This window comes from Salvelinus sp. IW2-2015, linkage group LG23, assembly GCF_002910315.2.
Source record: "Salvelinus sp. IW2-2015 linkage group LG23, ASM291031v2, whole genome shotgun sequence".
NCBI classification, from domain to species: domain Eukaryota; kingdom Metazoa; phylum Chordata; class Actinopteri; order Salmoniformes; family Salmonidae; genus Salvelinus; species Salvelinus sp. IW2-2015.
The window spans coordinates 48014442-48036853 of record NC_036863.1 but is presented as its reverse complement, the minus strand read 5'-3'; the positions used below and the strand labels follow the sequence as shown (position 1 = coordinate 48036853).

Sequence of the window (22412 nt, the reverse complement as noted above, 5' to 3'; positions counted from 1 at the left end):
AATTCTGTCTCACACTTCATATTCTATCAATGTTTAGTAAAGTTAGTAAGAATATAAGAATCGAGATCGCCTGTGAATACTAAACACACAGAGCAGCTGGCTCCAACTCGGAACTTCTCAACCGTATAGTGGGACAAGTCGGCCTGCTTTCCTAAAGCTCTAGACTGCGTCAGCATAGAGACACACAGTCACACCAACGTCAGCAGATCAGACATCGACCAAACCCAACCGTTAGCTTTTCAAATCTACTACGAGCACAATCACACATCCACACAAACACACGTACTCTACTACAAACATGCACACACACAACCTAAAATCACCACAACACGCCACACAACACTAACATGCCAGCGACGCCATCACACATCTCCATATAACCTAATAGATCATGTATCTATCTTATCTCTGCTTATCACCACACATTCAAGAATCGACTCCTCTTCCGTATACACATCCTCATGCGCTTCGCGACCAACGATCCTCCACTGGCTTCACATCATCAACCTTCATAAGTTAGTTCAGACTAATGTACTATACTGTCAGAATCTAGTTGCTTAGCATGACAATAGAAGATAATTCCTTCATCCTGAGCAGAGTGTAGGACTATGTGAGTTTATACGCTGTAACTGCCTAGGAGATAAAATATATATAACGGAATGCGCCTTGTTCTGTATCCAGATAGTGATCATGCAATTCTACCAACCTACTCTCGAGGCTGTCACTCAACCCATCTTCGACATCCTCATAACAGAAGACACTACAAGCTCCCAGTCTTGGATATTTTATGGACATCGCAGCAACGACCCGACTAAGACGAACAAGACGACAGCATTGTACACCAGCCGAACTGTTAACCATACAATGTAAGTGAACTCAATGACATCCGTATCGATGAGATACTAAAGCGTGTTTAGCTCTTGTACCATGGGTAGACTGAGTGGAAGACGTTCACTATGTGATCTTCAAAAGTGCGCGTGACAAATGACACTTTGCTTCATCTGGTAGCTATTGCCTACGTTTACCAGTGAGCAAAAATCAGACTGGGTACAGAATCACAACACAACTCACTACTAAATCCCCAGTTCATTAGGTGACCTCTTTCTATCCGGTTTCAAGCTCTAGAATCCGAGCGGTTTGTCAAATTTAACAACAAAGTAATTTTGAACCACTTCGACTTCTCACACCCACGGCCAACCCGACACATATCTACTCTGCCCCCAGTGAGCGAATTCAACACTCCCAACGCTATCGATACAATTTACTACGCTCAACCAGTAAGATAAGCGACGCAACCAATCACACACTCTAGCAGAGACCGCCTCAAATCTATAGTCGTCACTCTAGAGTAATTACTAGGAGGGGAACGAAAAATACGAATAATTAGCAACCCACTCACGCCTCATAATACTTAATATAAGCCCCTTGAATATCACCTCTAACCACATCCCAGAACCAAGCGAGTCGCCACATCTCCACATCTCAAGCGACGACAGAAAAGGCAATATCATCTAGAGCCGTCCACTCCCTCAACACAATATACCAGCTCGCCGTCTACTCTCGCCCTAGACAGTCACCATTAACGAACAAACATCACATAAAACAGTCACAGGCCCTAGTCTCCAACGAGTTGTCTGGCCTGCACCTGCCGCCACTCCAGGCGAGTCAACACGACACACAACATGAGCCAAATATGATTTTTATACCCAACAACTTGTATCTCTCACACTCATCAAGAGATGTCCTTCGCGCGACCACGACAGCCTCAAGCCCTAAACCACTTCCAAAGCCGCCGACCGTCAACCCCAGAACCCCGCCTGAATGCAACCCTCCGAGACACTATATACCCTAACCCAAGCTTAAGAATCGCCGGTTCCCAGTGGGAGTGGGCATAAACGCGAGCCTCACTCTCACTGATCGCGTATGTGGGACTCCCAGCACGACACTTCCCATGCACACACCCCACAGCGACACGCATCGCTCCCTCACCACACACACACTCGGACAACCACACACACACCAACAACAGCATCATTAGCTTCCACCTCAAAGCATTACTATGTTCTTTCACCCTTCACAGATTTTGACAACATGCGACACGACGTCTCAACATATACACACACTCTCACAGTCATCGTATCCAAACGTTCAGTGAACCAGATAATCGCTGAACCGCACGAGGATGCAGCACACATGGCATGACACGAAAGAGACTCTGCCAGAGCAGAGATCCGCGTCAAATGACAACGACGCGCCATTCTCACCATAACTAACATTCCCATCATCTCTCTGAGGTAGATTCACTCTCAGTATTTTTGGCGTCCTATTAGCTATCTGCCCGCCATATAGAGGCGCGCCCAAAGACACATTCCACACTGGGTGTCACAATAGCGCTGGCTACAACCAGCCTGTGGCCACCGAAGCGATATCGCCGCCGCAGAGACGCGTATGGCCAGGAACTTGCAGAGCGCCCTATGGGAGAGGTCGACTAACAAGAGGTGCTCAATATGCGTCACTCGCTGAGGGCGCAGCCGACTATGAACACCTCCGCAAGCACCCACTACTCGACCATACAGAATCAGAACCCGTCGAGCTCGAGAAATAACAAGGGCTCACTCGTGCCAGATTATCAGAGGAGTGTTTGTGGTGTGTGGTGAGACCTTGCTCAGATTTGACTTTTACTCTCTCTCTCTCCTGTCAGGGTACCAGGCTGGAGGGGTAGACTAGCAACAGGGAGAGCAGCACAGAGCATTGCTCCTCCACAGGTCCTTAAAAGGCAGCGAACATTAGGTAAATGCTAGGTAGACAGGTAGAGTAACTTAAACAGGCAGGACTCAATCGGTAGCTTATACATAGCACCAATACGCCTCTCTGAGCTGGCAACACATCACTCACATAGGGTCCTGGGCAGGCATGGGGTGTGTACGTGTGCGTGCGTGTGTGTGCCCACAGGCATGCATGAATATGGGTGGCAGGTGATGTGTGTCAGTCTGTTTGTATGGTTTGGATAGAGTCAAGAGAAGTCATATCTATATCAGACTCTCTAGCTGTCAAAGGAGTGGATTGGTCAGATCCCCTCTCCCCATGTCTTTTCCTGTTACTTTTGTGACAGATGCCTGCAGTGCTGGCTCATAAATCTTCTCAAAAGGTCGCAGCACCTACTTACATTTTGTATGAAAGGTGCGAACCAAAAAAAGTTTCTGATATTTACCCCAGCTCATTGCAGTTTCCCCTCAGAGCACTATATAAACTGTCCTGGTAATTTCCCACGGGCCAAGTCCTGTGCCACCACGACCACTGACTCTCCTCTCTGTTTCTTATTACATGTCTGAGAGGCTGAGTAGAGTAGTGCCATCTCCCTGTCTGACCCCTTTCTACCACTGCTGCATGTATTCACCTGAGAGAAGAAGAAATGCATACCGTTCCGATAAGTCCACATTTATTTTCCCTAATTCTTTTCTTCTCTGCTATATTGGTCTACTGTTCTAATCATGCGAACTATGCTACTCATTAAACATACGACCGAATTGAAAAAGGGGTAATAAAATCTATGCTTTCAGCCCAATTATGGGAGCTCAGGTAGTTCTTTACACCACGCATCGCACCGCACACACGCACACAACAACACACACCACACAAAACTAGTAAAGTTGTTTCATAGACGGGTCTCAGAGCCAACAGTGTCAGCCTGATCAAGTCTCTGAGACTTCTAAAGGTGTGCACTAACATCAGATTTCGGTTTGCTCTAGCAGAATTTGGGCTAGGCGAAGCGACCGTCTGTGCTCTCATACTCTCCCTATAAAGAACTTTGCTTGAAAAACAAGAAAAAAGCAGCAATATTGCTGTCGTTAGTCCCTCTTGAGCCATTCATAGCAACAAACTAGCCAGAAACATTTCCTCAAAATGTCAGAATTTTTTTACGTTTTTGCCGATGAGTCTTAGTAGCCAATTTCATTAATCTAGCTAAGGTGCAGTATTTCTCAAGTTAACAAATGTGCATGAAAAACCCCTCTCTTGAATGACGACAAACACTAATGTTCCCACTCCTACTAGGGTAGTACTGTTGACCAATCATTAACGAAGGGGTGTAAACTTAGGTTACTGAAATTCGACTTGCCACAAGAAAAACATTTGTGTGTCACGAACAGCCTAAAAAAAACACACACACACACACACACACACACACACACACACACACACACACACACACACACACCTCCTCTACCCACTTTACAGTAGATCACCACTCTTCTCACACTCCCAATCCTGCCTCATTCTCTCCTAACCATGTTGTTCCCACATCAATTCTGTCTCAGCTTGTTCTCTGTCATGTTTTGATGGATGATCCTCTCCATATTGTACTGTGTTTAACTGTTGGTATAAAGCCCTGTTCTTGTTTTGGTGTTGTTTCGACCCCCCTGGGCGTCGCTTTCCCCCTCCGCACCCCACCCCTCTCCCATAGGATTGTTATGGGTCATGGGAAGGGGTCCGCTAGCGACGGACGACATCATGCCGTGTAACTCATGTGATGTCATGCTTCTTAGTGTGAGTGTGTTTCTCTTGTACAGTGTGTGTGTGTGTGTGTGTGTGTGCGTGCGTGCAAATGCATTTGTGTTCATGTGTTCTCCTTTTCTGTGAGCCATGCTGGGTGGTCATCCACTCTTCCTCTAATCCCCATTATTATGTGAGATTATGGTGTTCATAGTGACACGTTTCATTTAGACAAGTATTTATCCTCTCGACTCTATTGGCCCTGCTTTGTGCCCCCATGGGATTTGGAATGTAACATAGAGTAATTTACTCTTCACCGAATAACAGATACTCTTAAATAGCAGGTACATGTACATTATAGGTATTGCAGGGGAGAGAAAAATAAGACTTTATTGTCCATTYTCATACCTTGAATGCTTTCACTCCCACGTCTGTCTCCATCTCAGCCCTGCAGAGAGGAGAATCCTTAGAGCTGACCTCATACACACATCGCAGCCTGTGTTATTGCAGCAGTCTAATGAATCAAATACACACCCAGTCCTCACATTTCTCCTGCCCTGGCACAGGCAGTCAACACACACACACACATGCAAATTGTTTTTTATTCTATCCTTGTGGGGACCTAAAATTTATTTCCATTCTAAATGTCCCTTAAACCTAACCCTAAACCTTACCCTAACCTAACCCTAACCCCAATTGCAACCCTAACACTAAACCTAACCCCTAAGCTTAAAATAGCCTTTGTCCTCATGGGGGACGTGGGAAATGGGAGCATTTTCCTTGTTTTACTATCCTTGTGGGGACCCACACACACACACACACACACACACACACACACACACACATACACACACACACACACACAGAGTGTAATCAAGTCAACAAATTTCATTGAAGCATTTTTAACGAGGGCAAAACACTTCTTACCATTTTCCAGAAAGTTATAATGATGACGTGAACCACAGTCAGAACAGGTAGAAATACAACGGCGAATGACAACACCCCCATCTCCTAACTAACATCCCTTCTGTCTGATTAGTTTCCATGGAGGCCAACAGTATGTTTTGGTCCAGACACCTGTCTGAAGCATGGAGAGGGTGGAGGTCTGGGTGAGGATAGAGGTGTGTAATGCTTTGGCGAGGGTCGACGCTGAAAGCCAATACCGACCTCGAACCAGACCTTCATGCTGAGAAATAACAGGGCTCACTCGTGCCAGATTATCAGAGGAGTGTGTGTGTGTGTGTGTGTGAGACCTTGCTCAGATTTGACTTTTTACTTCTCTCTCTCTCCTTTCAGGGGTACCAGGCTGGAGGGGGTAGACTAAGCAAGGGAGAGCAGCACAGAGCATTGCTCCCCACAGGTCCTTATAAAGGCAGCAGACATTAGGTAAATGCTAGGTAGACGTTAGGTAAACTTAAACAGGCAGGACTCAATCGGTAGCTTTATACATAGCACCAATACGCCTCTCTGAGCTGGCACAGACATCACTCAACATAGGGTCCTGGGCAGGCATGGGGTGTGTACGTGTGCGTGCGTGTGTGTGCCCACAGGCATGCATGAATATGGGTGTGGGCAGGTGGATGTGTGTCAGTCTGTTTGTATGGTTTGGATAGGAGTCAAGAGAAGCATATCTATATCAYACTCTCTAGCTGTCAAAGGGAGTGGATGGGTCAGATTCCCCTCTCCCATGTCTTTTCCTGTACTGTTGTGGACAGATGCCTGCAGTGCTGGCTCATAAATCTTCTCAAAAGGTCGCAGCACRCACTTACATTTTGTATGAAAGGTGCGAACCAAATAAAGTTTCTGATATTTACCCCAGCTCATTGCTGTTTTCCCCTCAGAGGCACTATATAAACTGTCCTGGTAATTTCCCCACGGGCCAAGTCCTCTGCCACCACGACCACTGACTCTCCTCTCTTGTTTCTTATTACATGTCTGAGAGGCTGAGTTAGAGTAGTGTTTCATCTCCCTGTCTGACCCCTTTCTACACTGCTGCATGTATCACCTGAGAGAAGGAAAAATGCATACCGTTCCATAAGTCCACATTTTATTTTTCCCTAATTCTTTTTTCTCTCTATTATTCTGGTCTTATTTCACTGCATAACTATGCTACTCCATTAAAGCATACGACCGAATTTGAAAAAGGGGTAATAAAATCTATGCTTTCAGCCCAATTATGGGAGCTCAGGTAGTTCTTTACACACGCACGCACGCACGCACACACGCACACACACACACACACACACAAAACTAGTAAAGTTGTTTCAGACGGGTCTCAGAGCCAACAGTGTCAGCCTGATCAAGTCTCTGAGACTTCTAAAGGTGTCCACATACATAGTTTCGGTTTGCTCCTAGCAGAATTTGGCTAGGCGAAGCGACCGTCTGTGCTCTCATACTCCCTATAAAGAACTTTGCTTGAAAAACAAGAAAAAAGCAGCAATATTGCTGTCGTTAGTCCCTCTTGAGCCATCATAGCAACAACATAGCCAGAAACATTTCCTCAAAATTGTCAGAATTTTTTTACGTTTTTGCCGATGAGGTCTTAGTAGCGCAATTTTASATCTAGCTAAGGTGCAGTATTTCTCAAGTAAAACAAATGTGCATGAAAACGACTCCCCTCTCTTTGAATGACGACAAACACTTAATGTTCCCACTCCTACTAGGGTAGTACTGTTGACCAATCATTAACGAAGGGGTGTAAACTTAGGTTACTGAAATTCGACTTGCCACAAGAAAAACATTTGTGTTCACGAACAGCCTAAAAAAAACCTGTTGACGATCAAAGCAAACAAAATCGTAACCAACTGTCGTTTTAATATATGTGCAAACTGTTTAGACTGGGAAGCATACCATAAGATTTAGTTCTTCCATTGTCGAGATAAATGGTAGTGCATATTAATATATTTTAATTGAATGCGAATAAAGGTTTCTTAGCWACCACACCCACAACGGAAGCACATGGTGTTCTTTAATGAAAACCTCTCCAACATAATCCAGGTAGAATCAGGAATTCCCCAGGGCATCTGTCTAGGCACTAAACTGCTTGGAGTAACCCTGGATTGTAAACTSTCATGGTCAAAACATACAACAGTAGCTAAGACGGGGAGAAATCTGTCCATAATAGGCTGCTCTGCCTTCTTAACAGCACAACCAACAAGCCAGGTCCTACAGGCCCTAGTTTTGTCGCACAACAAAGAGGGAATTCCAATTGGCTCAGAACAGGGCAGCACGGCTGGCCCTTAAAAGAACACAGAGAGCTAACATTAATGACATTTATTTTTTTWWTTTTTTTTATTTCACCTTTATTTAACCAGGTAGGCTAGTTGAGAACAAGTTCTCATTTGCAACTGCGACCTGGCCAAGATAAAGCATAGCAGTGTGAACAGACAACAACACAGAGTTACACATGGAGTAAACAATAAACAAGTCAATAACATGGTAGAAAAAAGAGAATCTATATACAATGTGTGCAAAAGGCATGAGGAGGTAGGCAATAAATCGAATAATTACAATTTAGCAGATTAACACTGGAGTGATAAATCATCAGATGATCATGTGCAAGTAGAGATACTGTGTGTCAAAAGAGCAGAAAAGTAAATAAATAAAAGCAGTATGGGGGTGAGGTAGGTAAATTGGGTGGGCTATGTACCGATGGACTATGTACAGCTGCAGCGATCGGTTAGCTGCTCGGATAGCAGATGTTTAAAGTTGTTGAGGAGATAAAAGTCTCCAACTTCAGAGATTTTTGCAATTCGTTCCAGTCGCAGGCAGCAGAGAACTGGAAGGAAAGGCGTCCAAATGAGGTTTTGGCTTTAGGGATGATCAGTGAGATACACCTGATGGAGCGCGTGCTACGGGTGGGTGTAGCCATCGTGACCAGTGAACTGAGATAAGGCGGCACTTTACCTAGCATAGCCTTGTAGATGACCTGGAGCCAGTGGGTCTGACGACGACATGTAGCGAGGGCCAGCCGACTAGGGCATACAGGTCGCGTGGTGGTCCGTATAAGGTGCTTTAGTAACAAAACGGATGGCAATGTGATGAAAACTGCATCCAGTTTGCTGAGTAGAGTATTGGAAGCTATTTTGTAGATGACATCGCCGAAGTCGAGGATCGGTAGGATAGTCAGTTTTACTAGGGTAAGTTTGGCGGCGTGAGTGAAGGAGGCTTTGTTGCGAAATAGAAAGCCGACTCTAGATTTGATTTTGGATTGGAGATGTTTGATATGAGTCTGGAAGGAGAGTTTGCAGTCTAGCCAGACACTCTCATGGCTCAAAGTGGAGGAGAGATTGACTTCATCACTACTTGTTTTTGAAGAGGTGTTGACAAGCTGAATGCATGAGCTGTCTGTTTAAACTACTAGCACACAGCTCAGACACCCATGCATACCCCACAAGACATGTCACCAGAGGTCTCTTCACAGTCCCCAAGTCCAGAACAGACTATGGGAGGCACACAGTACTACATAGAGCCATGGCTACGTGGAACTCTATTCCACATCAGGTAACTGATGCAAGCAGTAGAATCAGATTAAAAAACAGATAAAAATACACCTTATGGAACAGCGGGGACTGAGAAGAGACATACACAAAGGTACAGACACACACATATGCACACAAGCGCTAGCATACTCACTCTACACACACGTACATTGTAATATTGTTGTATGGTGTTATTATACTTTTTGTWCTGTAGATACACTACCATTCAAATGTTTGGGGTCACTTAGAAATGTCCTTGTTTTTGAAAGAAAAGCACATTTTTTGTCCATTAAAATAACATCAACTATATCAGAAATTCAGTGTAGACAGTCTATTCTTGTTCTGAGAAATGAAGGCCATTCCATACGAGAAATTGCCAAGAAACTGAAGATCTCGTACAACGCTGTGTACTACTCCCTTCACAGAACAGCGCAAACTGGCTCTAACCAGAATAGAAAGAGGAGTGGGAGGCCCCGGTGCACAACTGAGCAAGAGGACAAGTACATTAGAGGGTCTAGTTTGAGAAACAGACGCCTCACAAGTCCTCAACTGGCAGCTTTATTAAATAGTACCCGCAAAACACCAGTCTCAAAGTCAACAGTGAAGAGGCGACTCCGGAATGCTGGCCTTCTAGGCAGAGTTCCTCTGTTCAGTGTCTGTGTTCTTTTGCCCATCTTAATCTTTTATTTTTATTGGCCAGCCTGAGATATGTATTTTTCTTTGCAATTCTAKCTAGAAGGCCAGCATCCCGGAGTCGCCTCTTCACTGTTGACGATGAGACTGGGTTTTTCCCCGATGTGGTAAATTCCCACTTCCCACTTAATTATGAYCACACCATAAAACTGCTAACCATCCACTTTAGAGCCGAAAAATACCACTAATTTGAAACACAAGACCTTTGACATATTGTGAAGCATTGTACTATGTATACTTTTTTCTTAAATAAAAAAAATATATAATAAATAAAAACAGCCTAGTGCCCAATCTCAGGCACTAAAATTAATTAACTTACTATAGTAATTTCTTTTTTTTCACTTGAGATGGGAAAACTAGTTTTTTGAACATGTGCTCTTGATGATAGAATGMAAACGTATGGTAAATTTCAAACTTTTTTATTTTTACTATTAAAATGATATCACTGGCAAAGTTTTGGCTTGTTGTTCCAAAAAATTKTCTCCATTGATCAATACGTAAAGAGTAATTTATGAAGCCGAATTAAGAAACCACTTTGGCCACRCTGTGTAGACTTGATGTCATTATCCATACATTTCTGGAATATTGTCAGGCATTACATGCATTTGAGCAACGATGTAAATCTATCTACATGTATTTGAAATACATTTTACGGGACATTATAATAATCAATTTAAACAATTGCATTTAACAACAGTTTTTTAAACTGTCCAATTGGCACCAGGGAATCCAGGTGTAATTTGTTTTCTCAGCTATTCCAGAAATGTGGTGCGTTAAAACTAAAGGCGGATTTACCAAACTTTGTGGAGACAAGCGGGACCTCAAGAGTTAACCAACCCTACGAATGGGTTTGGTATCTCATGTTTTTATATTTCAACAGGGAAGTGAGGTATGATGGATGCTTGTGGAGCAGAGCTTTGTAAACAAGAAGGGAGCAATGAAGTTATCTACAGGATTTTAGTGAGGTCTAGCCGACCTTCTGATACAGGATGCAGTGATGAGTATTAGAACTGTCACCTGTAATAAAGCGAAGGGCGCTATGGTAGACGGCAGCCAAAGGTTTAAGAGTAGTGGCTGCTGCATTCTGGTAAATGGTGTCACCATAGTCAAGAATTGGCAGGAAAGTTGACGTTACAAGCTGCTTCCTGCTGGTCATGGAGAAGCAAAATCTAGTCCTAAAAAAGAAGCCCACTTTAAATCTTAGCTTTTTAACTAGCTCATCGGTATGCTTTTTAAACGTTAGATCTTTATCAATCCAAACGGCCAGATATTTATAAGTGAAAATGTAGCCCATCTGAGACATTCTTCTCTGAATTAAAGAATAACATATATTTAGTTTTGCCTGCATTAAGTAAAAGTTTTATATCAACAAGGGCTTTTTGTAATGTAACAAATCAGATTGCCGCTATAACATAGCTTGGTCAACAGTCGGTGCAATGGCATACATAACTGTATTGAGTGAATACAGATGAATATTGCAGGATTTAAATCATAGACCAATATTATTTATATAAACAGTAAAGAGAACTGGTCCCAATACTGACCCCTGCGGTACACCTTTCATAATATTGAGGAAACTAGACTTGACACCATCAAAAAGCACACATTATGTCCTGTCTGTCAAATAGTTCTTAAACCATTTGCAAGACTCCTTATCCAGGCCCATTTCAGACAGTTTTTGAATGAGTATGGAATGGTCAACGGTGTTGKATGCTTAGGAAAGGTCTYTACATAAGGCAGCACAATATTTTTTTATGATCTAGGCAGTTTAACACATCATCTAAGACAAGCGCAGTGGCTGAAACAGTGCTATGTCCAGGCCTAAAYCCAGATTGTTGCATGTTTAGAATACAGTGAGAAGTTAAAGTTCTTAGCTGGGAGTTGGTCAGGGATTCGAATATCTTGGCTCGGCAAGATAACTTGGATATTGGATGGTAATTATCTAAGTCAGAAGGAACTCTGCCCTTATCTAGGGGGAGGACATTTGCCGCTTGTCAAATCTTAGGGATAACATCAGTAGCAATTGTTAAATAAAAAATACAGGTACATGGTTCAACAATGAGTGGGGCAGAGAGCTGTAGTAAGGAGGGGTCAAGTGAATCAGCCCCTGTGGATTTGCTTTGRGTCGATCTTTAGCAAGGCACTTAATACATCATAGACAAATGGTTGAACTGAAAATAAAGTATGTGAGTCTGTGAGAGCATCATTCTCCACAATCTGTTTTGAGGTGACTAAAGGACTCCCTCTAGTGGAATGAGATACATTTTCAGAGACTATCATTTTAAACAGGTGGCCAGCTGTTATTAAAAGCACTACAAATGATAACATATCTACAGTATTTCACTTTTTAATGTGTATAGTATTGCTTACTAGGTGTTGTCCAATGAATTATGTAACCACCCCTTCAAATCAAATGGTGTACCTTAGCAGCGCTTCCCTTCCTTCTTTTTTTTCTACACTACAAATGTCTAGTTTGGTACAAGAGGCTGTCAAAACCTGCTGGGGCCACAAAGGGGTGGATACACAATTCAATAAATGTATTGATTTTGCTTTTCTAACGATGCATAGATAGACTATCTATTTCTGAAATGTCTGAAGGACTGCCACAGACATAACCCACCAGTCACCAACCCCAGCTTAGACAAAAGATGTTGCTCATTCAAATGTCTATAATATTTCTTTGTAATGATTCGTGAGCGAGATTAAGGCAGTTTAAGATCTCTTATGTAAATTTATGAGGAGCATTTGTTAGAATAATGGTTAAGAGAGTAAATTTTTCAGGGTGTTTAAAGTTGAGGRGAGTTAGTTTATTTATCAGCTGAGATAGATTTACCTCAGTACAAATATCTTTCAGATTATCAGATACTGGTGTCAACTAGTCCAGATTAAGATCATCCACTATTAATAATTCAGATTTTGAATAGTTAGACAGCAGGTCAGACAATTTGTTAAGAGCACATATGGAGGCAAAGGGAGGGTGATAAATTCCCACTAGCTTCAGATTATTACCAAGGCTCACATTTAAGAGATGACATTCAAATTGCTTAGGCACAGAGATGTTAATGGATACAAAACATTTAACTTGCTCTCTTTGTATATGGCGACAGCCCCTCCTCTGCCAACTCTGTCAGATCTAAAAACATTCTAACAAGTCAGATACACAGTCCGGCATAGACTTCTTTAGCCAAGATTCAGTTATAACCAGAACGTCTGCATTGGTTTGAGAAGCAAGAGTCACAATAAAGACAACTTTAGAAATCAAACTTTTGGCATTTACATGAATCAGTCCAAGGCCGCAGCTGCGGGATTTCAGATCAGAAGTAGTTTCTAATACGAACATGCCATGTATTAGTAAACACCATGGGTTTGGCTTGAATACAACATACAAGATTTAAAGCTGCAATATGTAACTTTTTTGGCGACCCGACCAAATTCACGGTTTTGTACACCGCCTTCAACAGCTGAAAAAACTATATTTTTCGTTATTGAAAAGATTTTTCACAGCGGTTTAGATGGTACAATGATTTTGTGTTGTCTTGTTACATAAACTGAAATTAAGCAAACTATTATAATTTTTGCAACCAGGAAATGGCGGAGCGATTTCTGCATATTGCACCTTTAACTATGTTGCAGTGTTCCCCATTTAACTCTGAAAGTGTAAAATGCACACTGTTTTCACTGTTCTGGTGTTAAAATAACACTTTTGAAAGTGTTAAAGATTTAACTATGTTGCAGTGTTTCCCATTTAACTCTTAAAGTGTTCAAAGGAACTAAATCGTGGTGTTTGCATAGCTTTACTGTGGAGTAGTACGCCACACCTACAGTGTGAAACATAACACTTGATTTAGAGAGTAACGTTTAATTTGTATATTTCCCAGGGTGCCTTTTCTTGTTGAGTAAATTGAGTTAACACCCATGACTGTATTTGTTAGTGCCAGAGACATGGTTGTTGAAATATTTTCTTTATAAAGGCCTGTGCTTTTGCCAAGTAAGTGCCTAGGGGAATGTCATCATTTAAAATTAAACTCTATGCCAATGCATTACATATATCATAAGGTCTTAATTATTAGTATAGTAGGTGGCCTAGTTTTACCCTAAGACAGTGGTGTTAGGAAACTCCTGGATGACAGGCTACATCAGGCCTGCAAGTCACATTATGCTTGCTTGCAAGGTTATGTGTAAGTACTATTGGAATCCAGCCTGGGTTAAGATATCCAACAGGTGGCATTTTTATTRACCCGCAACCTGCATTCAGATTGACTGTGTGGATTAAGATACTTGGTTTAAATAAACACTCCCTAAATCATTTAAACCGGAAAAAACATAAATCTAACTAACTGATTGGATTAGATTAGAAAAATGTATGTTATTTATCTTTGTGTAGCAATAAGATTAATGAATATATCAATATACAGTACATGCAAAAACGCAGATATTTAAAAAAAAAATCAACCTGCAGTAGAGCATGCTGGGAAATACAATAATGATGGGCGTGGTTTTGATGGGACTATTTTACTTTCCACAGTGTAAAACAATAACTCTAGCTATTAACACCAACACTGGGGGTTATTTTACACCACTGAATGTTAATTTCACTCTTACAGAGTGCATTTAACTCCTTAACCAACAGTAGAAATGTTACACTGAAAAATCAACACTGGCCAATTTGCTGTGTGTCTTTGTGATTGTGTGTGTGTGTGTGTGTGTGTGTGTGTGTGTGTCACTTTCTCAAAGGAATGGTACTAGGAGGTGCTAATTTCTATCTGGCTGATATATCTCCTATTCTTTAATTACGTCTTTCTATGAATAACAAGTTTACATTTCAGTTTCCCCCGTTAGTGGCATGACTTCATGCTCTTCTCAGGAAAGGACTGTGTTGAGTGGAAGCCTGCCAAGGACCCTCCACCCCCTCTACACACATACACCAACATATGCACAAAACATGCACATGCATTCACACACACACACACACACACACACACACACACACACACACACACACACACACACAAACGGTGGGTCTAGAAGAGTGTGCGAAGAGGATAATGGGATTCTGTCTATCAGGTGAGGTTCGTCAGTCTTACTTGGTGCTACTTGTCATCAACACAACACAGTATCCACTTACTCCACTGTTCTAGAGTTGTCCATGGATATACCGTATTGTATAATGTTCCGGAAAAGTTTCCGTCTTTCTTCAGTTACATTCAGCAGAAAAAACACACATCTGTAATTGCCGTATCAGGCCTGTATAGTTACCTCTTCCCCTTGACTTAACAAAATGACATCATTTTGGAATCTATGAGAATATCTGGCAGACTGTCACGTTTATTTTCCTTTGGTGGGGTGGGATGGGGGTTGGACCCCCAACTCTCTCTCAATTTCCTTCTCTCTCCATCTCTCTCTCTTTCCATCCTCCACCCCTCTGTCTCTTTTTTTGTTGGGTGGGATAGGGGGGTGGACTCACCCGAATTTCTCTCCCTCTTCGTCTCTCTCTCTCTCCTCTTCTTCTCTTTCTTTTTCTCCACCTTTTTCTCAATTAACCCCTCCCCTCTCTCTCTTTTAGGCAACCATGTTTTTATGGAAGGAGTCAACCAAATAAAAGCAGCTCCAGTAGTCTGTGGGGGACAAACGCTGCTGGTTCAATGAAATGATCTATTCAACTCAGCGTGTATCTCTCTCTTGCTCTCTTCATTCATTACATACTGTCCCGCCCTTCATCCTTTCTGTCTTTTGTTTCCTGTCTCTCTTACTTTTTATCCCCCTCCTTCTTTCTCTGGCTGGCTGAGCCCTGATAGGGGATAAAATCAGGAGTTTGGGAGAGGAGAGGGACATTTGGGAGCGAGATGGCGAGTGGGACGGTGGCGTTGTTCCTGTATGGGTTCCTGCTCCTGTCTCTGTGGAGACCTTCACTGCAAGGAGGTAGGACCCCCTTTACTATGGATATGTATTCATAWCACCCGTGTTTCAGGTGCCCCTCTAAGCTTGTACACACAAAAAAATGAGGGTTTCTTCAAGGGTTCTTTGGTAAGGGTGATTGATCTATGTGGAACTATAATGACTCAAAGAACGCTTTGAACTCTTCAATGGTTCTTTACGGTTCACAAAATGGTTGTTTGCTCTTTTAGTGATAATTAAAATGTAGGGGAGGTGGTACATTAGAATATTTTGGGGTGTGGTTTATGCACAGCTCTTTTTGTAAAACCGTGATTGAGAGTGTCATTCCAGTTTATCTAATGTGCTGTGTTACTGTTTGAAATGACATATTATAAATGGCTACGGCTAGTGAAAGTGTCTTGTGTCAATTGTGAAAAGTTGACAAAAGTGTCAGTGGTTCTTGATTCTTTCCACAGGGAAATAAAGGAAAGGGTTCTTTATAGCCACAGGGAAATAAAGGAAAGGGTTCTTTATAGCGCCGTGCAGGTGTACACGCTCCAAACGCTCTCCCTGCTGCAGGCACTGACACCATAGTCCTTAAACCCTGCTCGGGATTTTGGTTGTATAGTTCACCAGCCTGGTATGCAAGTACAAGGTACATGATGCTCCAAACTGAGCGTTGATCTATGGGAGAGTCAAGGGTGTTTGAGTGTTTTTAGTTGAAGCGTTTTGAGTTTTGAGTGTTGTACTGATTTGCTCAAGACGTATTGATGTATTATGCTATTTTGATAGATTTGTAGAATGTTCTCTACATCTTTTAGATTTCAAAGGCTTTTAAGCGTCCAACATTCTGGYGCTCTACTGTTCTGTGGAGTGACATAGAATCGGCCCTTGGAGCTTTGACAGGACAGAGCTGTGTGTATTTACCTGCTGGTATTCCCTCTAGGAGTGGAGCTTGTAGTTCGAGTCCCACTCCTCTCCCCACTCTGCTCCCCGCTCTGCTACAGTACAGGCACATCATTCAGAATTACCCACGATGCCATACTATAGGTAGACAGTGTGCTGTCTGATTGGCTGTTGGGTTTGGTTTAGCTGGTTTTGATAGGCCAGCAGAGGGTTACTGGTTCCTATGATCTCTCCGCTCACTGGAACACAGGACTTAAACAGCTCTGAGAGAGGTCAAAGGGTGGAGGTAATAACTATGTTTCTAACACTGTAATAAGCATGTAATAAGATCGTAATGTCAGTATCTCACATGTCCAGCCAAGGTGTGTGGACTGTGGAACCAACTGGAAATACTGTATATTCAGCTACTGTTGGAGGAGAATGGAAGTTGAATAGAAAATGCAACTTTATTATTACACACTGATTGAAGAAAATGCCAAATCTTGCTGGTCTTTGGTAACAGTGAAATAACAGTGAGGTTTGTGGTTCAGGCTTAAGTTCATATGGAGTGTAACTCAATGAAAGGAAATGATTTGTAGAGCATGGTTCAGGTTTGTATGATTGAGTTCCCCATTGATAGAGAAATWCTCAATTCAGCATTGGGCCCCTCCAAGACTCTTACATCTAAGCTGATGTGAGAAATCTGTCCTGTTCTGTTGAAACATACAGAACTGTAGTGTTCTTTTACAGACGATTCATGGCAGAAGGGAACGAGTCATTTTGTCCACTTTACTGATACTGAATCTCCCACTGTGGATTATAGCAACATGCACAACATTTCCTGTACATTTCCAACCCACTGGGGTCTTGGTTAGGTCCAATGACAGAACATATCACTGGAGACWCTGGTCAAAGTAGTGCACTTTATAAGGGATATGCTGTCATTTGGGGAACAACCTGTACCTTTCCACTCCACTGTGCTCTTGGTCAAGTCCAATGATAGAAACAAATGTCCTTCTCATGTTCAGTTTCCTTAGAACACAGACCACAACTCTCCCAAAACTAGATGCATCATTTCTCATTATCTCTGAAACAGGGAAGTTTCTTTGGCGAGTTCCTCGGAGATCAAACACGGCATTGATGAATGACGGAAAAGGGAAAAGACTAAAGTGTAAAAATCAATCATGTAACAGATGACAAAACATAAATACATTCTTATAAAACTGCAGTTCCTCACAATAAAATGACAGCTCTCAATAAAGATTGTTTAAAAAAAAAGACCAGCTCTATACTGTGAACAAAGTGATTTGAAACTCACAGCCTACATTCCAAATGGCACCCTATTCCCTTTATAGTGCACTAAGGACTTTGATCAAATGTAGTGCACTATATACTGTGTATAGGCTGCCATTTGGGCTGCATCACCATTCTTTGACATTTCCATAGGACTTATTCTTTACACATGTACACAGCAAAATCACCAGTGTTCATATCCTGGTGTAAGCAGTTTTGGTCTTATGTGGTGTTACTTTGTGTTACTGTAAATTGTAAAAATGTAAAACACCAGCTGGTGTTCTTATTTTATTTTAAGTCTATTGTAAAGYAATACTGTTGTTCAGTCAGGTCAAATTGGTTAGTGGTAACCAGTATTGATTTTTCAGTGTAACATTTCTAATGTTGATTAAGGTGCTAAATTAACTCTCATTGGTGTTAAAGAACCCCAGTGTTGGTGCTAATAACCAGTGTTAAAACAAAACCATTATCATATTTCCCAACATGCTTTATGTCAGGTTGTTTTTACATGTACTGTACATTGATTTATTAAATCATCTTATGATACTCAAATATAAATACAGTTTTTCTAAACTAATACAATTTGTTACTTGGACTAATTGCACCCGTTACTGAAATAGTTGTTCCAATTTAGATCTTAGTCTTCTGAACCCAGCAGTAATTCTGAATGCAGGTTGCGGTGAATAAAATATTCAAAATGTTTGATATCCACTCTGGCTGGATTCCGATAGAAATTACACATCTCTTTGCAATGTGACTTGCAGGCCTGATTTTGCCTGTAAACCATGAGTTTCAGGTCATTGTACGGGTAAAACTAGGCCCTCAAAATGAGGCCTTATGAATTATGTGCTGTATAATAGAATTTTAATGATAACAGACACTACCGGTCAAAAGTTTTAGAACACCTACTCATTCAAGGGTTTTTCTTTATTTTGACTATTTTCTTCATTGTATAATAATAGTGAAGACATCAAAAATATGAAATAACACATATAGAATCATGTAGTAACCAAAAAAGTGTTAAACATATCAAAATATATTTTCTATTTGAGATTCTTCAAAGTAGCCACCCTTTGTCTTGATGACAGCTTTTCACACTCTTGGCCTTCTCTCAACCAGCTTTACCTGGAATGCTTTTCCAAGAGTCTTTAAGGACTTCCCACATATGCTGAGCACTTGTTGGATGTTTTTCCTTCACTCTGAGGTCCAACTCATCCCAAACCATCTCAATTGGGGCTCCCTGGTGGCACAGCGGTCTAAGGCACTGCATCTCAGTGCAAGATGCGTCATTACAGTCCCTGGTTCGAAATCCAGGCTGAATCACATCCGGCCGTGATTGGGAGTCCCATAGGGCGGCGCACATTTGGCCCAGCGTCGTCCGGGTTTGGCCGGGGTAGGCCGTCATTGTAAATAAGAATTTGTTCTTAACTGACTTGCCTGGTTAAATAAAATAAAACATAAAAATAAAAATAAAAATTGGGTGAAGGTCGGGTGATTGTGGAGGCCAGGTCATCTGATGCACCACTCCATCACTCTCCTTCTTGGTCAAATAGCCCTTACACAGTCTGGAGGTGTGTTGGGTCATTGTCCTGTTGAAAAACAAATCATAGTCCCACTAAGCGCAAAAAAAGAACCACACATGCAGAGATCATCCGTTCACCTACTCTGCGGTTGGAACCAAAAATCTCAAATTTGGACTCATCAGACCAAAGGACAGATTTCCACCYGTCTAATGTCCATTGCTCGTGTTTCTTGGCCCAASCAAGTCTCTTCTTATTATTGGTGTCCTTTGTAGTGGTTCTTAGTAGTGGTTCCTTTGCAGCAATTRGACCATGAAGGCCTGATTCACGCAGTCTCCTCTGAACAGTTGATGTTGWGATYTGTCTGTTACTTSAACTCTGAATTATTTATTTGGGCTGCAATCTGAGGTGCAGMTAACTCTATTGAACTTATCTTCTGCAGCAYAGGTAACTCTGGGTCTTCCTTTCCTGTGGKYGTCCTCATGAGAGCCAGTTTSATCATAGCGCTTGATGGTTTTTGTGACTGCACTTGAAGAAACATTCAAAGTTCTTGACATTTTCCGCATTGACTGACCTTCATGTCTTAAAGTAATGATGTACTGTCGTTTCTCTTTGCTTATTTGACTGTTCTTGCCATAATATGGACTTGGTCTTTTCCCAAATAGGTCTATCTTTTGTATACCACCCCTACCTTGTTAATTGAAATGCATTCCAGCTGACCTCATAAAGCTGTTTTTTACATCTCTACATCTAACAAAACAGAACACAGGTATGAACAAGAAAATACTAAATATATACAAAAAATGTAATATATATATAAATAACCAAAAAAGATATAAAACATTTTTTTTTAAAGAACGACAATTCTAGCACAATTGTATTCACTCCATAAATATCTCATTATAATGATTCAGGATGATGTTATTCACTAGAGATAATGTCTTAACAGGATGATTAAATTCAATCAAAAACATTTGTAATTTTGGTACAGAATTCTGGAATTTACATTTTTGTATAAAGTATTTGGCAACAAGAATAAAATAATTCACAATCATTTCAATGGTCTTGTTATCATTGCAATAGTAACATATTATATCCTTCATGTCAAAAACATGGGTAGTGTTCAAAAAGGATAATAAGTATTTTGCAAGGTTTTCCCAAAATGTTATCACAGATTTACATTCATTTAACCTTTTTTTTTTTTTACCTTTTTCGCAGAAAACGCAGATGTCATCAATAGCCATAAATTTGGACAACATAGAATTACATGGATATGTCTTATGTAGAATCTTAAAGTGCAATTCCTTAAATTGCACAGCTCTTTTTCAGAGCTGATCTGATTGGTCAAAAGACCAAATAGTGTAAAAAATATCAGAATTGTTCTGTCTGTGTAAACGCAGACAGAACCATTTAAGGCCAAGCCTTTTGTATTTAAGATGTACATGGTTATGAAATCAGCCGTCCACTGTGGACTGAAGGAATGAAGAATGGGAAGAAGGAACTGAGCCAGTAGAGAAAATCCTTCCTCTATTTTTCTTATTGGTCATCAGTGTTGCTTCCAAGGGCAATGTTTATCATATTCCTATTAAAGTCTTACAATGTGTCATGCTCTCACAGACAATCAATCAACCCACCAATCAACCAATCAATCTGGCAATCAAACACACAATCTATTTTTTATTTATTTATCACAATACAGAAATGTCCCTGAACACAAACTCAATCCCATACCTCACTTGATGATTGATTTTGGTGCTGGACTGGAACAAAAGCCTGGACTCCCTGTAACTCTCCAGGACCAGTACTGGTTATGCTATGTTTCAGGTGTGTGCTTTAGTTGTGTGTATACAGTGGTTTAACATGGTTGTGCTGTGTTCCAGGTGTGTACATACCTGCTGGTGTAGGTGAAGGAGCTGGGGCTGGATTAGGAGCTGGAGCAGGAGTCAGAGCTGGATTTGGACCAGGTGGAGCTGGCACAGGTTTTGGGCCTGGTGGTGCAGGCACTGGATATGGGCCAGGTGGAGCAAGAACCGGATATGAGGCTGGTGGCGGAGCTGGAGTTGGACCAGGAGGTGTAGGTGGAGCTGGCGCTGGTCCAGGTGGTGCAGGCTTTGGCCCTGGAGCCGGTGGAGGTTACACCAAGCCAGGGAAGACGGGAGGTAAGGGAGAACATTAAACTATCAACTGCTATTTGCCATATCTTCAATTTAAGCCTACTAGAAGGTGTGTGCCCTCAGGCCTGGAYYGAAGCAAAAGTTATTCCCCTACCTAAGGATAGAAAAGCCCTCTTTACTGGCTCAAATAGCCGACCAATCAACCTGTTACCAACCCTTTGTTAACTTTAAGAAAAAATTAACCCTACTAACCRTTCGATTAAACAAATATCTGTGTTTTCATTTGTTGGGATGTAATTCTGTTGATATGACCATTGTATCTTGCAGCTGGCTATGGTGGTCAGGTTGTAGGCCAAGGCCAAGGAGGACTGGGGACTGGAGGTCTGGGGGAAGGAAGAGTTAGACCAGAAGGAGCTGGGGCCGGGCCAGGAGGTTATGGACATGGCGGTGGTTTAGGAGCTGGAGGCCTTGGAGCAGGTATGGTATGAGCTACTCCCTGTTTGTGTTTGTTATATTGGTATTTTCTTGGCTTAGAGCTGTAATCAGGGCCGAACTACTGCATTTGGGGCCCCAGGGATATTTGTGGGGGGAGTGGGCTAGGGCAGATTTAAAGCAAATTTCCTGCTATACTAAACATTTTTCCATAATGCTGAGAGAGTTTTTTATAGTTTTAAAGGTAATTTCCTGCAATTCTACAAATGTTGCTATCATATGGTATCTGGGGGCCCGTGCCCTGRGTGCCCCTTCTGTAATCCGGCCCTGGATGTAATGGACAGATTCAGCTGTGGTACTGATGCTTGAGTCTTCCTCTCCAGGAGCTGGCAATGGAGGTTGGGGTCCTGGAGGACAGGGGGCTGGACTAGGAGCTGGAGGTCTGGGAGGAGGAGGTCTTAGACCAGGAGTCAGACCAGGAGGTTATGGACCAGGTGGAGCTGGGGCTGGACCAGGTGGTTATGGGCCTGGTGCTGGTCTTAGTCAGGGCGGAGCTGTGGCTGGAGGTCTTGGTGGTGGTTACGGACTTGGCGGTGGTCTAGGTGCCGGAGGCCTTGGAGCAGGTATGA

The 22412-nt window shown here is 42.0% G+C and overlaps 1 protein-coding gene across 1 annotated transcript in view; it reads left to right on the top strand.

The window, feature by feature from the left end:
• Window positions 1-15188: 15188 nt before the first annotated feature.
• elnb (elastin b) overlaps window positions 15189-22412 on the top strand; it is a 57022-nt gene continuing 49798 nt past the window's right edge. Inside the window, exons 1-4 of the mRNA XM_023968626.2 lie at window positions 15189-15584; window positions 21118-21396; window positions 21679-21828; window positions 22167-22406. Of these exons, the coding sequence (XP_023824394.1) occupies window positions 15509-15584; window positions 21118-21396; window positions 21679-21828; window positions 22167-22406 (745 nt within the window). The 5' untranslated portion in view covers window positions 15189-15508. The remainder of the gene's footprint in view (window positions 15585-21117; window positions 21397-21678; window positions 21829-22166; window positions 22407-22412) is intronic.